We start from the raw sequence: 15,740 nt of genomic DNA, 5'->3' as shown, positions 1-15,740 counted from the left end.
GAGACTCTCGGCCAAAAACACGAAGGGCTCCTGTCTTGCTTCAAAGCAGTCTCTCCGAGAGCGGACACGACAGTTCAGACTGATGCAGGCCCTTTCACATGGGGCTTGCCCCATGTGAAAGGACACATTGCTGGAGTTGTGTCACTTTTGTGACACACTCCAGCAATGCGTCACTTTTGCGCTTACAGATACGTCAGAAATACTGATCTATCTGTAACTCCTTGCGACATGATGCGTCATATTATAAATATGACGCATCAATCATGTCGCAAGGAGGGCGCACTGAGAAGTGACGCATCGCTGCTTTCACGTAGCGATGCGTCACTTCTCATAAATGAGGCCCTAATTATTTGGATGGGAGTAAATCAGCTCAGGCTAGGCCTCTAACTGATGAAATCTGGATTTCACTGGAATTATATCATATTTGTGGAATAACATCTTCTGCCTGTGAATTATGGGCTTTACCTCGTTGCCTTTCCTTTACCCTGAATGGTCAAAGTTGACCACCAGTCCTACCTAGTTGAATTAGTTCCTTCCAGCATAAGGTGGCTTCATTCAGGTACTCGGGCAGTCCAATTAACGTGGATGAGTACCTGGCGTTTTAGACCCTTCCGGGGATCGTTCCACTCTGGGCTTTCTTTCACTGTGTCCTGATGATCCTCTTGTGGACTACATGGCCTTAAGAAACTGAAACGTTGATGCTTTCTTCTCTCTGACAGCAGTTACAGAGATCATTTGTTTATATATCTATAGGATTGTTGAGACACTGTTTGCAATTCCCAATGGGGTCGCAAATGATCTGCCTTATCAATATTTATGAGGCAGGTCATAATTTGCGACCCATTGGGAATGGCCAACACTCACAGGGATGGTGGCCTGCTGAGGTAAGTAGACCACCATGTCTGTAACTGCTTTTTAAATAAAGCAGTTTTTTTTAATCAGCACATTTTCCTTAAAGGAAAACGGGCTGCATTTAAATAAGAAAAATGAAACGTTTCTGTTTCATTAGGTCGAGCCTTAGCCAGCGCGCATGCACTGCTCTGGCGATCTGCTGTACTAGAGTGTGGAAGAGAAGTCCCGCCCACTCTCCGCCCATATTTTTCATTAGCTTGTGTCTTTGTCCTTTGTGAATAATGGCTTCTGATTCAGTAATTGGCTTGTTAGTGCCTCCTTAGTACTGCCTCATCTCCATTTGTAACCTCCAATGGCTAATGGCCCCTTTATTTCGGTTGTGACACGGTATGATTATTTTTGTATGTAAGCAGTAACTTTTTTATGATTTCCTGGTACTGCAGAGACAATGTGCAGAGCGCCATGCGCACTTTCACTTTCAAAGCAGCCGTGGATGTGTAGAAAGAAGCAAATCTTTCCATCAATGCACCATATAGGACTCCCTACCAGCCCAACTAATACATTCATCGTGAGCAGTGCTTGGGACGTAAGTGCCCTAAACCGCAGGAGTGCATGGAAAGGATGCACAGGATGTGTGTCCATACCGTTGTCAGGCCATTAGGTTGGAGCAGTAGATGGACTCTTGTGTTTGGAGACCTGACAGCCCCATTGGCGTATTTGATCAGAAGCCTAACCACCAAAGAAAAAGGGCATGAGCGATGTGACGGTCAGAGCTGCCTACTTTAAAAACACGGGTTCAAGTCTCGGCGCCGGGTCAATATTCTGTGATTCTGAGCAAATCACTTAATCTCCCTCTGTATCATTAACATTAAATGTCTTTGTGCATTGTAACTCGTGCTCAGGTACAGAGTTCACCCTATATAAAATTGCAAACAAAGATTTGCCCAAGAATACACAGTGCCCCTTCAAGAGGAATTCTGAAACTACATTGACAATTATGGGATTGTCCCTGGATATTTGAGGCTTGACGTAGCCATGTTTAATTTAATGTGAGTTTTTGGAATTTACATTTATTGAGTATTTGTGGGGATTCCTTGACGTCACTGTTCCTGACAAATGGAATGGATAGCATTAAATAAACCCTTTATGAAATCAACTGCACAAAGCGGTCTCATAATCAGATTAACAATACCAGTCTTTCATTACTTTGAGCGACTCTATCCTCGCCAATCAGGGCTCTAGCAATGCATGCTCCTATATGAATAGAGTGGTATTTCCGTATGATGTTACATGAAAGTCCAGAAGAGAAGGTGTGTAAGTGTGTGTGTGTGTGTGTGAGGCTGTGTGTGGCACTGGACAATAGCTGAAAGTCTTGCAAATGCAAGACCGATTGCATTGCAAATGCTTGTTTTTTTAAGAGTAGGCAGCGGTCCGTAGGACACTGCCAGCTCTTACAAAATATTTTCGCTGCCCAACATAAAGGGGAAATGGTTCCCCGGGGACCCTTTCCTATTTCGGACTGGCTTACCACCTACTTGAAGTAGGTGGTAACTGCGATTGCGTACACACCCTTGGCACGCCCCTTCCCAATAGAGACTTGCAAACCCTATTTTGTGAGTTGGTGATAGGTTACTGACTCACAGAATAGTGTTTGTACATACCACAAACATTTTTAGCGGTTGCAAGCGGGACGATTTCCTGTTTGTGACAGCAAAAAAGGGTTGTACATCTTGCCCTAAAATTCATGAGGTAGATTGCAATTTGCGACCCATGGGGAACCTTTAAAAACACAGGCATGGAAGCCTGCTGGGGACAGCAGACCTACATGTCTGTGCTGGCTTTTAAATAAACCACTGCACTTTACTAACTAGAGTATCATCAGTGGGTGTCGGGGAACAGTGTTAAAGAGGCTAAAGGCTTACCTTGATGACCGTTGCTAGGCTGTATCCATCCCCTCGTTTTGCCCTAAACTCAGAACAATTCAAAGTGGTGTTCCTCAGGGATTCTCCCTCAGCCAAATGATGTTTAATGTCTAAATAAAACCACGAATTTCCCTTTTCAAGCATTACAAGATCAAGGTTACTAACTATGCAGACAACACTCAATTGATTCTATCACTAAATAAAAATCAGGCTGGTTCGATCAGCAACTTTCTGGCCTCCATACTAGATATTTTTAGTTGGATGAATGCGATGTCCCTCAAGCTGAATGGAGGTAAAACAGAGCTCCCCTGCTGCCCTTCTACTAAAATTTCAATATTCATAACCTTAAATTTTTGGCCCCTACCCACAGAGATCCCGCTTGGCAACTCAACTGTGGTCCGGAACCTAATGCTAGATGAGGACCTTTCTTTGGAGAAGCATCTGAATGGAGTTGCTGGGAGCTGCTTTGCCTTGATTCAGGGTCTCAGGAAACTGTACCCAATGTTAACTGCCCAACAAGATCTTTAACTTCCAGAGGCGTTATATTAAGTAGACTAGACTACTGAAATGCCCTCCTTTTGGGAGCCCCTTGCTATTTACTAAAGAAATTGGAATGTGCTCAAATAGTCAGAGCTAAATTTACGTTTATCAGATCTCAGAACTCCTCTGCCTCCGGTGGTCTCAGAGACCTTCATTGTCTACCCATTAAACAAAGGATCATTTTTAAATCACCGTGCATTTTCTTAAAAGCATTGCATAACAAAGGACCAAAGCCACTGCAGGCCAGATTAAGAAAATATACTCCTGGTAGGTCCCTTCGATCGGCTACACTTAATTGTGTTCAAAAACAGAGATTCAATAAAGTTTGAAAGGGAGGACATGCCTTCAGGGTGAAAGCGGCATAGTTATGGAAAAAGCTACCAGTCTTAGTACGATCCCAAACCAACCTGTTTACGCTTAGGAGAGCCCTTAAAACTTGGCTCTTCCCTACTTGGTTAAATCTCTGGTCTCTCTGATTTCAATATCTTCCTTTCATTCTCCATGTCTTTACTGACGAGTCTTCCGGCTATCTAGCACCAGGATACTATTCTGGTCATAGTGCACTCTGTAAATAATCAAATACAAATACAAATAAAGCAACGTTTTTTTTAAATGCAGCACTTTTCACTCAAAGGAAAATGGGATGAGTTTCAAAACGAACAACTAAACATTTCATTTTCATTTTTTAAGAGCCTGCCATTAAAAAACGTTTTCACATGAATTCAAAAGGGGAATGGGTACCCTGGGGATCCCTTCTTGTTTGCGTATGGGTTAACACCAATGGTGGTAAAAAGTGAATGCTTTGTGACCGCATATCGGTTGAAAAACATTGTTACATACTATTGCGATTCGCTATTAGGAAGGGATGCAGTAAACGCATCCCTTCCCTATACCGAATCGCAAACCTATTTTGTGATTCAGTAATAGGTTACTGAATCACAAAATTGGGTTTGCACATAGAAAAAATACTTATTTGCCATCACAAATTGCCCGAATAGGCAGTTCGGGCTGGACTGTTCCCATGAGAAACAGGGTCAAGACTGATTTGCATGTGGCTGGTTCTGAACTGGGGCGGCAAAGTGAGTGTCTGAAAAGTTTTATGCGCAGGAAGGTGTCTCTTCCTGCACATACACAATCTTTAAATGGCGTTTTGTAAATTCTGTTTGTGCTGCTCAATGCAGTAAATGCTTTTTGAAAACAACAGTGGTCCTATGCAAAAGGAAATACGAGAACAATACATATAGACACAATGGCTACTATATTGGTTAGACTTGTCCAGCCGGACAGAGGTCTCAATGCAGTAAATGCAGCACACATAGAAGTTGCAAAAAGTCATTTTTTTAAATGATTGATATGTGCAGTAAGGAACACCTTCCTGCACATAAAAAAATAATTTTAGTTTTGCTGTTTCCATGTGGGCTGCACAACGCAGCACACGTGAAAACAGCCAAAATGAGGAGCAATTAAACATTTCTCCTCATTTCGTCAGGGTAACACCAGGTTTTCCCTTGAAAATATGGAGCAGCGTCTGGTGGAACGCCCACAGCAACAGCCATTGTCCTCGCCTTTCATGCAAAGTATAGCCTGAAAGTGTGAATGGGTGCCTTATTTACAAGGCTTAACGCTGCCTTGTAAATAAGGCAAAGTCCCAATCTCACCACAACGTCCTGAAAAGTGATGTTGTGGTGTCGATAGGGGCTTATAAATATGCCCCCAAGGACGCTAAACTACTTGCTAACAACAAAGCTGTCACACCGCGGCCCTCATCTTTTTAGACCTCTCCGCAGCCTTCGACACTGTTTCACATCGCACTCTCGCATCTAGACTACACAATGTGGGAATACAAGGAGGTGCTTTCGACGGGATACAATCCTTCATCTCAGGCAGAAGCCAGAGGATACGACTCCCTCCCTTCCTCTCCACAACCACGGAAGTCAACTGCGGAGTACTCCAGGGATCTTCACTCAGCCTCACGCTATTCAACATCTACATAGCCCCCCTTCCCGCCATCATCAAACAGCATGGGCTCAGCATCGTATCCTACGTCGACGACATCCAGCTCATCTTCTCGCTCACGAAGAACCCCAAAGACACCAGACTCTGCTTCCAGGAAGGTATGAGGAATGTGGCAGCCTGGATGAAGGACACCTGCCTGAGCTAAACTCAGAGGAGACCGAGGTCCTCATCCTCGGTCCCTGCACCTCCGCGTGAGACAACACCTGGTGGCCCTCTGCCCTTGGAAGCCCACCCACCCCAACAGACCATGCTCTGAACCTCTGCATCTTCCTTGACTCCTTTCTCTCCATGAACTACCAGATCAACGCCGTTGCCTCTGCCAGTTTCAACTGCCTTTGCATCCTCCGTAAGACCTTCAACTGGATCCCCCCCAACTGCAGAAGGACCGTCACCGATGCACTCATCACCAGCAATCTGGACTACGGCAACGCCCTCTATGCAGCCAGACTCGTCCTCAGGACACCGCGCCACGAGCACATGACCCAACACCTACAAGGCCTCCACTGGCTTCCCGTTGAGAAGAGGGTCACCTTCAAACTCCTGACCCATGCCTACAAATCCCTCCACAACATTGGACCCAAATACCTCAACGAGAGAGTATCCTTCCACGCACCTAAGAGAAACCTCTGCTCCGCCAACCTCGCTCAGGCAGAGGTCCCCCACATCCTCAGAAACAGAACCGGTGGGAGAGCTTTCTCCTACATCGCAGCCAAAACCTGGAACGAGCTCCATGTGAACACCAGATGCTCCCCGACCCTGCACATGTTCAGGAAGGACCTCAAGATCTGGCTCTTCGACTGATCCGGAGCGCCCCCCCCCCCCCCTCCCAGCGCCTTGGGACCCTCACAAGTGAGTAGCGCGCTATATAAACCCCTGATTGATTGATTGACTTTGGCCTTAAAATCTGTCCAGATGTTATGTTACTAGCAGCCCTCTCACAGAGCATTGAACATTATACGGAGGCAAAAGAAGCAAACATGGGTATATTCAAATTATGATGGCCATGCCACAAGCATTACCTCCTATAATCTCAGAGTACCAGCGAAAACATTTCCAACTAGGACAAAAATGATGTACCTCAAGTATAAGCACAAACGGACAAGAAGAGGGCCACAGAACCCAGCAGCCCATCTCCTATTTATTTATTCAGCAGTTTTTATAGGAGCACATTCCAGGTGCATAAATGGATTGGGCGTATTCTAGTGAGACTAAGCAATGTTTACATGGTAATATGAAATCAAGATAAGAAGCAGAGGTCTATAAGGTCTATATATGTCAAAGAAAAATATAGAATAATATCAGCGATTTAGAGAGTCGTGGCTCATAGAACAAGCAGACACAAATATATAATATGTGCATAAAGGACATAATACTGCATAAAAGCAAAATTAAAAACACACATTGCGTCATACTGAGGTAACAGCTTAACAGCAAACCAATCGGTAGTTTAAAAGTCCAGGGTTTGTGTGAGTAAAATAGAGAAAAGTTAAATATATATGTTCAAAATACATGCATAGTGGTTGATGTTGGTAACGATGGATTGGGATGTCACACCCAGTAATTACCCATGTTTGAGATTAATTCAAGCATTCCATCAGATTACGTAACTGGGCCATATTGTCTTTGACCACATGCGTGGTGTGGGCCAGTACTTTCTCTGTGTCAGACACTTTCCCAGCCAGTTTCTTAGGACTAGTGCGAAGTAGCCCCAGGTCTAAAGTCACTGTTTTGATCTTTTATTCATGAGTCACTTTGGTGTCCTTGATCGCCACCAGAATGCACTCCGTGTGTGATTCCAGCTGCCCCTATTCTGCAAGCTTTGGGCCGGAATTCGCCTGCTGCCCCATTTTGGTTTGTTTAGGTTTCAGCATGCCTACAGATGCTTTGGGGGGTGGGGGGTCTTCTGTAAACTGGGCAACCCCACCCCCCCCCAAGCAGAGTCCATCTCAGCCGCTGTGCCATTATTTAATACATCTTGAATCTACATACACTTACTTCCTTTATGCATCTATATACCTCCCATGTACTTATGGATCCATATATTTATTATTTCTTCTAATTAAGAATATCCAATGCACTACCCTAGTTCTCACTCTATACCTCTCTCAATATATCCTCTACCTCAATTCTGACTAATATCAAACCTCTTTCTGCTACTCTTTCCAATGCACTACCCTATTTCTCACCCTATACCTCTATCAATATATCCTCTACCTCTGCTCTCTCATTTATCTCAAACCCCATACCACTACTATAATCCCAAAATAACCCTTTCTAGACTCTTCCCTACTCTAACCCAACTTGCATCAACTCATACCTCTTTTACTATACCGATCCCCCAAAACAAGCCTTTCTAAACCCTTCCCTCTGACTCTTCTGCCTCCACATTACTTTTACTCCTTCCAGGCCTCCTCCTACTGCAGTGACCTCCAGAGAAAAAGTATAAGTCCTTCCCTCTTCTATTCCTCCACTATTCTTTTCAATCCAAATAACAGACTAACATGTCCAAATCTCAAATTAATTTCATATTTCATTATGCTGATTCACCACGAATCCTTTAAGGGTTCCGGAGTAGTGTGCTACTTGCCAAAAATGTGTTTCAATACCTCATCAGCTTTAGCAAGCGCTATATAAATGCAAACCTTTTTCCCTCTTCATTCCCTCCGCTATCCTTCTCAATCCAGATAACTGACTAACATAACCACCACTCAAATTACTTTCATATTTCACTATACTAATTCACCACTAATCCTTTATGGGTTCTGGAGTAGCGTGCTACTCGACGAAAAAGCGTGTCAATGCAACTACAATACAATACATCATTTTTTTATGCTTCGGTGTATTGCCCTTAGTGAAACAGGTATGCCCAGACAAGGGCCCCGTGCAGTCTATGCCACTGGAACCAGGCTATACCTGGTTGATGAGCTCTAGTAGGAGCAAACCGTTCCTTGGTTGCCTGTGTTCCTGTTGAGGCCTGGCCTGGCAGCTCAGGTTGGACTGTTCTCACTGGAGCTGGGTCAGGACTAATTTGCATATGGCTAGGTCCAAACTGTGGTGGCATGGTGTGCAAAATAACCATGTACTGGGATTCGACCCTAAGGAAATATCAGTGGCTGAGATTAATTCAAGTATTCCATCCATCACCTTTCGTATAATTTAGTTATTAAAACATTTTAAAAACGAACTAAGCATTACATAGACACGGACTACTAATATTGTCAACAAACAGAGTTTGCAACTAAACTCTCTTAAGCTCAACCTGATCAGTACACACTGCTCCTGACAATGCAAACTGCCACTCGTAAATATGATTTGAAGTACCACCCTGCATTAATACAGTACAGCTTTGATTCAGCATGGCAAAGTCAGCCCACTGCCCTCGGCAAAGGAACTATCTGACCCTATTCGTAAAGGTTTGTTTTTTAAGTTGTCTCGCTATTGCATGCATGCCTGGGTCATCTGCCTTCGGTTTGGTAATCTATCATACACAAGGGATCCTTTCAAACAGTAAGAGGGAGGTATACACGTCAAGAAGATGTGCGGCATACATCAGTGTAGGGGAGACTTGTAGCCAATCAGGTGGTTCGGATGAGGCCCGGAAGACTTGGGATACTTGTGTGTGGCACCTCTGCGGATCCCAGCTGTGCAGGGTCAGGGTGAGACCTGCCCGATCTCAACCTCCATATTAGGCATCTGTCTTCTTTGAAGTCTCAGTATTGGCACTGTCTTTTGTTTTTATCTGGCCACTTTGGATGTCACATAATGATCGTTTACTTGTTTTACGACCCGTTCTCTTGCTAAGCGCTACGATGCCCGTGGGCTAGGTTCGCTCTGTGCAAAACGCCATAAATAGATAAATAAATAAATGATAGCCCAGATTTGACAGATGGTTGTTTTTCAGCTGACACACAAAGAGAAAGCTCGTTTAAACTCTCACGGTTGGCACCGCTTTGCCTGCCCTGTACATCTAGAAGATGAAATTAGTTTTACGTCGGTATTTGGCACAACAGAAGATTTTACCCATCTATCAAAAGTAAACAAATAGAACAGATTGAACCATGAAAACGACCACCAGTGCCTGCCCCATCCCCATCTACCGCAGCAAGACCTCTGGTGGACATGGCTGGCGAGAGAAGCAGTCTTACCTCTAGGACCAGCGACAGCAGGCTCAGTACCACAAGCTGTAAACTGTCCATGTCTCCCCTCTCAGCAGACGTCTTAAAGACACACGCGGCCCGTCAGAGTGAAACCGCGGACATCCTTCCCTTGACAGACCACAGCACCCCCAGCTTGACGTCGTAGTCGCTTCTGGACTCAACTAGCGCCTCTGCAGCCCAGCATAAGCCGCTCCTCTCGGTGCTCACGGGCCAGCAGCCTGGACTGAAACCCCGAACAAGCTCTGCAATCTTCCGTCTCTGGGATACAGCGCTTCGAATGTTTCTGGAGTATGTCTCGAGTGGCTAAGATCACCTGGCTGCTTCCCGGTGTCTTTCAGCGCTCGTTTGTTTCTATTTGTGCTTTTTTCTCAGTCCCTTGACACTGCTGTGCTGACCGCAGGAGAGGAAGGAGAAATGAAAAGCGAAGGAGGCTTGACAGTAACACAAAGAAGCTGTGTGCGCCGAGAAGCCCCGCCTTCTACCTCCAGGATGTACTCTCCAAAGATAGGATGATGACACCTCCCTGAGATCATCATACCCTCCCAAGGAGGCGAGGATAGCTGAGCCCCGCAGGCCCCGCCCACTCCCTCTGCTCCCCCGGCCCCGCCCAGGCTGCCTGCTGCACTGTACGTGGATTAGTCCTGTTGTTGACATGGGAGATTCAAAGCCGCCCCTCCCCGCAGGCAGCTCCCTCTCCATGGTGCTGTAAACAGCGCCTCGTTCAGTGCTCGGAGTGTGCGCCTGTTCTGTCGTGCGTCTGCAGCACTCTGGCTAGCCTGTGCTTAATGGTATTTTCAAATTTCACTGCTACGCTCAGCATCGGCTCTTTGTTTCTACCAACTCTCCTCAATAAATGGCTAGAGAGTACACATAAATGTAATGCTTGGTTTGTTACTTAGTGCATGAGCAGTGATGTATGAAAATCCATGATTCCTCATTGTTGCCATCCATGCGCTGTCCTCTCTATGGACCTAGATTATCACTATTTAAATACCCACATTTTAAAAAAGAATAAAGGCAGGACTGTTTTTTAATTAATTCTTTTAAAAAAATTGCAACGTAGATTTTCTCATGTTAAAGTGAATGTTCTTTATTTTTCTCATCTCTGGATATCCATGAAGTAACCTAATGGTGGGGAAAAATACAAACCTCTAAAGCAAGGCGAAATTTGTCTGTCATCGTTGAACTTTTTTAAGATACGGCTGTCGACGACATACAAGCTCTTGTTAAAAAGGTACTTTAGATTGTACCGTTTCTTAACCTCAAATAAACATCTAGGGTAATAAGCCACGATTTACATGAGCTCCAGAGGGTACCCGATTCAATAATATTACAATTTCTGGACCCCTGAGAACAAGAACTGGTTTGAACAATTCCTGCCCCCACTTCCCCTCCCCTTGTGCTTTGAAGAGAGAGTTGACCCATCTGCCCTCTCAGATGCATTCTGGAAGTGCCCTGAGGCAGGGTTGGTTTGGGATTAAAAATCGGCCCGGGCAAGCTAAAAAAAAGTGGCCCACATTTGCATATTGGCTTTCAGCAAAACACTGCTTCGGCGAAATTTTATGAAAAAGGTGGGTGGGGGTAAACAAAAGTGCAGGGATATGTTTACACTGGTGAAACATACCTGAGACCAAGTGAGGCCACTTCTGCTCAGGCCCCTTGCCCCCCCCCCCGCTCAGTATGCATACATTAATTGGCCAGCCCAGCAAGAGAAAGGGAGCGACACATCTGCCCGTTGATAAAAGGGATGTAATGGACACCCATCTATACCTCCTAAAAAGGCCACTCAGGCACCCACTGGGACGCTGGCGGCATGTAACAACGCAGAAATGCAAAAAAAAACAGCCACAGCTGGAATTCGGATACTGGCCCCACAGACATTGCCCCAGTGTCCGCGTTACCAATGCGACCCTGCCCGTAGGGTACGGTGTAGGCGAGCTCTCTGCCTCCTTAATAAATGAAACGTGGCTCTTATATTTTGTTGTTTTATACTAGTCTGTCATTGGCTGCAACTGTGGCTAACATAATTTTAAAAGCTATATAAACACCCCAACCTTTTTAAACTATATAACTTGTTTGTCATACTGCACTATTCGCTGCACGTTTGCTCTTTCTAATATCCTGTGAATAATATGTGCAATAAATACCCTGTACTTGTACCCCTTTCTTCACTTGGTGATGATCGACAATTGAGTTGCTCTTACCAGGGTTGCCTCATATAACCTCCAGGTCACGCACACATAGGAGCAGCACCTGTTTAATTCGCTGAGCAATTTTATCTGCACCGTGAGATTGCTACACAACTTTCCGCAAATGAAAATGAGGATTACTAAAAAAAAATAGCCACATTGTTTGCAGGGGTTCACAATGCATGGGGCACTGTACAATCTATGCAGGTGTATTCTACATGCATCTAACAAGTGTATATCATACACATGTAAAATCTTACATCGTCATTCCGAGGGGAGTGTCAGAGGAATGGCCAAGGAAATACAATGTAAATTAGGTAATCTGCAACACAAAGGTAACCTTCTGGGTATTCTGGCCATGCACCAGTCATCTATATACTCACTAGTCCATCCATCCATTCATGCACTCAAGCATGCACTCATTCTTGCACATTTGTCTTTACAGCAAGTTGGCAGTGGGATGCACCCTGTGTGGAAAATTAGTACGGTCTGGTAAACATTATCTGCGCCATCTTGCCTTTTTCCCCTGATGCCACACTTTTTGTCGTGCGCACCCGCCATTTTAGGTGCCTCGATCAGAACAAACCCTTTTGCATGCCACTGGCCCCCAGCATAGCCCTCCTCCCTCACAAAGCCCACACTCTGACAACCCCCGCTCGCACATGCCTTGAGTCATAAACCCCTCTTCAGCGCAGCTCTGCCTCAGAACCCCATCCTGTCCCCGGCGCGACACCTCCCTTCCCTCCTTTCATGGTCCCAGGCCCTTTGATGCAAACCCCTTTTTCTGTGTGCCCGTTTGTCTTCCTCGTTCCCAGGCCACCACCTAAGCTCTGCGGATACTGTTTATTGCCCCCCCGTACAGTAGGAAGCTTCCCTCATTAAAGGACCCTCGAGTTGATCAAAGCCCCCACCCTATGAGATCCGATCAAACCCCCCACATTCCGTGAATCGGCGGAATGTCCAGCTGCGCGATAATCATCACCTGTTGTGACCGGGGTGGGGACTTCTGCTGTATATGTGTGTGGGAACGGGCTGGGAGCGGGGGTTCCGAGAATGTCTTTCCGTATATCAAAGCCTTGCCAAGAATGTGTTGTATGTAATAAAGCAATAAACCTGTGTATAAGAGGCCAGGCCTCAGAGATGCGGGTAGAGCACCTCATGACGATACCTGCTGTCTGAACTGATGTGTTCTCCTCCGGAGAGAATAAACCTTGTTTCCTGCCTTCCCGTCTCCAGCGCCTGCCTCTTCATTGATTAATAATTCGTGGGTTAAAGAGGCGATACCGCCGGGCAAATATCGATTGTCCCTTGACCTTAGATTTAACAATTGGCGTCCCAAGCGTGGGGCCCATCAGCGACTCGTGGATCCAGTGGGAGAGGTCCTGACGACAGAGTGAATGACTGCAACGATCGGGAGAGCTCTTGCCCAATAGACCCTCGTCTGGCAGCCGATCATCCGAACTTCACTGGTTCCGAACAGACCTCTCCCGAGTGATCTACGGTCCTGACTGGGAACCATCAGGAGTGCTGCGAGGAATACAAAGAAAAGAGGACGATCGGGCGCTGGATTCGGAAGACAAGAAACTGTCCATACGGTCCGGGTAAGGTCGTGTAGACACGACGAAACACGAAATAATTGTTTAATTGTTCAGAAAATACTAGTATTACTCTTTGTTGACCTATTTGGAGATTCACTGTCTGCACACGAAGAAACAGTAGGCTCTTTCTCTTTGCAAACAGTGAAGGATAAGTAATGCAGCCAGCGTGCCTATCTTTCTCCCCCACTGATTGTTCATTTGTTCACGAATTATTTTCGGGAGATTTCCCCCTCCCACACTGATTAACGGTTTTTTGACCTCGAACTACTGTTCACGGATTGTTTTCTGGAGATTCTCTGTCTACAAACAGGAAAGAACAGGTTCCCCTTTGCAGATAGTGAAAGGGTAGAGGACGCAGACCTTTGCGGATCTACTTATTCTCCCCACTGGTCGTTTATTTATTGTTTTGATATTGGTTCATGAGGTATTCACTGCCTGCAAACAACGTAGAATAGAAATATTCTGTCTAGTCTTTGCACACAGTGATAAGATAGGCAGTGCTGACTTTTTGTCCCTCGTTGTGAGCTGTCATGTCTGTCTTCTCCCCACTGGTCGATAGCTGGTTCAGCCCGGACCGTTTATTAGAGGTGGATCATCTAGCTCCGCTGGAAGGCACCCCTAATAAAGACATGTTCATAAACTATGGATTAGTTACCATAGCCTATAGTAAACTGTGGCACAGGTATACCAAAGAAAATCAAGAGAAACAGTGGCCACTGATAGGATCCTTCGATCTTGATAAAATAGAAACGTTAGAAATGGCCCTTCGTGATAATAAGACAACGCCTATTATGCTCGACTGCCTCGGTATGTGGCGCAAAGAAGCAATGCAACGAAAGAAAAGAGACGAGGACAGAGCAGGTAAAGGAACATATCGACAGGACGACCCCAGGACACAACGTCCCGAAAGTAATCCCCCGACACTACGCACAGGACGGCCAGACTTAGGGCAAAACCAATGTGCTTTTTGTAGATATGCCGGGCACTGGAAAGCCCAATGCCCGACTCTACTGAACGTGAGTAGGAGCAGAGGACCGACAGGAATAACAGGCCGACAGAAAGGGAAAAGGCGCGAGACAAAGATGAATCAGACTGACATGGACAGGCCAGATAGAACCACCACGTTCGATTATGCCCGATGGCACAGATTTCGCCAGGCCGATTTCAGCGACATGTTCGAGTCCTCATAGATCAAACAACGATAAGACGGGCAAACCCAGTCTAGCTCTAAATTGACAGACGACAAACCCCGAAGAAACCCGAAAGAATAATGCACACACATGATCAAGCATCCTTACGTTTAGCCAAGTAGGGAAAAGTTTAGGGTATTTCGAGGTAAGGGTTACACAAGTATCCTTCGCCGAGAGGACTAGGGATATTGCCAATGTCTGAAAACCTACTACCTCCTTTCTTCCGCATCCTTATAGGCATATAACTAAAGCCTGCCCCATTGCTCTAACAAAAAGTATGCGCAGCATATAGAAATAAGGTAATTATGGCCAATAACTGTTTTATGTTTGTCTTGGGTCTTTTTATATAATATTTGTACTGTCTCCCCGTCTGAGTTTGTGTGTACGTGATGCATGAATCTGCGTCATCCCTCTGCCTGTGTTACCGTGTTACTTAAACTTCTGTTAACAGAAGCTTTAGCATGGAACAACCTGGAAAGAAAGGAATGGGAAAACGAAATCCGTAGGCCACTGATGAACTTGAACTTTTATTTAACATAACGAACAAGAAACAAATAACAGTACGTAATAATAACACCTATCAATGCCCTAATAACAGAAGACGTTTGAAACAAGAATGGTAAACTAGAAAATGAAAGTCAGCAGAACATTCGCCCCCCCCCATTCTGGAACCTTCCAAAGTAGGGCAGGGTTACGGCTACGCCCAGCCGGCAGCAACCCATATAAGGCGGGTCCTGCTGCCAACAGTCGGCCAGGAAATCGTAACATAGGGTGGAGCTGGAGGAGAGACAAGGGCCAGCGGGACCCAGCCAGGGGATCACCTTGACCACACCGGAGAGTTGTAGGGGGGGGAATGTCTATGTCCTCGACCCCCCTCTCTCTCTCCCCCAGTCCGGCCCCGGTGGCGCGTGGGAGTTTCAGGTAGTCCCGCCACATGTCTTCCCGGTCCGGCCACCAATGGCCGGGGACTGGGGCCAACTGGATCCGGCTGCAGCCGATGAGCCAAGGAACCCGTTCATGGGGCCAGAGCAAGAGGCGTCCGGCCGACATCCACCGGAAGCCCGGCCCAGAGAAGGACGGGACACTTCTTTCTTTTCTCCTCCGTAATGGCCGCAGCAGCACGCCCGGCGCCACTTGAATAATGGCTGCGACAACTCTGGGGGGAGGGATGTCTTGTACATACCTCCGCGAAAATTAGTCCAGGTCGGGCTGGGAGGGAGAGGCGACGCGGACGAGCCTCTCCCACCTCCACGGATAGGAGGTTTCCCAGCCCCCG

The 15,740-nt window shown here is 46.1% G+C and overlaps 1 protein-coding gene across 1 annotated transcript in view; it reads right to left on the bottom strand.

Annotated features, from left to right (window-relative positions):
• VOPP1 (VOPP1 WW domain binding protein) overlaps nucleotides 1-9,991 on the bottom strand; it is a 443,837-nt gene extending 433,846 nt beyond the window's left edge. The window contains exon 1 of the mRNA XM_078688345.1: nucleotides 9,476-9,991. Coding sequence (XP_078544471.1) covers nucleotides 9,476-9,526 — 51 coding nt within the window. The 5' untranslated portion in view covers nucleotides 9,527-9,991. The remainder of the gene's footprint in view (nucleotides 1-9,475) is intronic.
• Nucleotides 9,992-15,740: the final 5,749 nt, after the last annotated feature.

This window comes from Lissotriton helveticus, chromosome 4_1, assembly GCF_964261635.1.
Source record: "Lissotriton helveticus chromosome 4_1, aLisHel1.1, whole genome shotgun sequence".
Taxonomy (NCBI): Eukaryota; Metazoa; Chordata; class Amphibia; order Caudata; family Salamandridae; genus Lissotriton; species Lissotriton helveticus.
Note: the sequence above shows the minus strand (reverse complement) of the source record. Positions and strands in the feature narration are given on the sequence as shown.